Source organism: Sinocyclocheilus anshuiensis, unplaced genomic scaffold (assembly GCF_001515605.1).
Source record: "Sinocyclocheilus anshuiensis isolate Anshui unplaced genomic scaffold, SAMN03320099.WGS_v1.1 scaffold2375, whole genome shotgun sequence".
Taxonomy (NCBI): Eukaryota; Metazoa; Chordata; class Actinopteri; order Cypriniformes; family Cyprinidae; genus Sinocyclocheilus; species Sinocyclocheilus anshuiensis.
This window is the reverse complement of record NW_015541652.1, coordinates 78,895-80,181: the sequence shown is the minus strand read 5'-3', so window position 1 is coordinate 80,181 and position 1,287 is coordinate 78,895. Positions and strand designations below refer to the sequence as shown.

Here is a 1,287-nt window from a genome sequence, read left to right as displayed (position 1 = left end):
ACGTGAATTAAAAATATTTTCATTGTGAAATTCCTTAAAAATAGTGTTTTATTCAATTTTATTATTATTATTATCTGAAATAGTTAAAATCAGTAAAATCAAATAAACTAGTTTTCTGAAGTAGGTTTATAACAGTAGTCTTCCTGCAGTTAAGATGAAAATCAATATTTGTGTTGAGATGACTGGAGACTGAAATATTAATCAAGCTCTTTTGTGTTTTTGAGGATTGTTATGATCCGGTTGTGATGATGAATGTTGGAGCTGCGGTTATCATGGAGCGGCACATATGGTGTCTCACACACACACACACACACACACACACACAGAGACACACACACTCAAAACACACTCAGGGCCAGATCCCACCTGACCCACACACACTGGTTTCCATGTTTTATGGGTTCATTCCATAGACATAATGGTTTTTCTACTGTACAAACTGTATTTTCTATCCTCTTACCCTGAACCTCCCCCTCACACAAAACTACAGGCATTTTTAGATTCTCAAAACACTTCATTCTGTAGGATTTATAAGCTGTGTTCCTCATGGAGACCCTCATGTCCCCACAAGGTCAAGGATTTTGTATATTGCCATTTTTGTGTGGACCCATAATGTGGGTAATACCTGATCCGCGCACACACACACACACACAGATGTGAATGGTCTGCATCAGAACTAGTAACTGCTGTCTGTGGTGAACGACACGAGTCGTACGAATGAACTCGAGCTGATGGATGTGAGCACATTGTCTCAGTTTCAGTCGGATCTCTGGCACTAGTTTTAGTAGTCAGCATCAGTGCTGGTTAACTGAGGGTTAGTGTGAGGCTCGTGTGTGTTTTATCGGCACACTCTGAACTTCAGTACTTGGTTTGCTGTCATCACTATGAGCACTAGGACTGGTTATGGTAATGGTTAGTGTGAGGTGCACATATCTCTGCACATTCCTTTCTGTGTGCGACACTTTCTCCTCCAGCAGTGATAACGCTCGAGTGTTTCTAAACGGGGAAGCGTCTCTGATAAGGTCCGTTCCGGAGCAGAAACTGGTCAGTTGGACTGAAGCGTCGCTCCGGTCGGCTGCGTCCAGCGCTGAGCTCTGAGTTTGTGTTTCAGTCATGTCTGCCGCTGAGGAAGCTGCTGGACAGATGGACGGAGGTGTGGAGCTGACCGCTGAGGTGAGAGCACTGACCGTGCCGAGCAGAGTCACGGTGACCTTCATACGACTGGCCGCTCTCACACCGCGTGTGTGTGTGTGTGTGTGTGTGTGTGTGTGTGTGTGTGTGTGTGTT

The 1,287-nt window shown here is 44.6% G+C and overlaps 1 protein-coding gene across 1 annotated transcript in view; it reads left to right on the top strand.

The window, feature by feature from the left end:
• The first annotated feature begins 526 nt into the window (after positions 1 to 526).
• LOC107690874 (putative lipoprotein AcfD homolog) overlaps positions 527 to 1,287 on the top strand; it is a 4,760-nt gene continuing 3,999 nt past the window's right edge. The window contains exon 1 of the mRNA XM_016489295.1: positions 527 to 1,173. Within this exon, the coding sequence (XP_016344781.1) occupies positions 1,114 to 1,173 (60 nt within the window). The 5' untranslated portion in view covers positions 527 to 1,113. The remainder of the gene's footprint in view (positions 1,174 to 1,287) is intronic.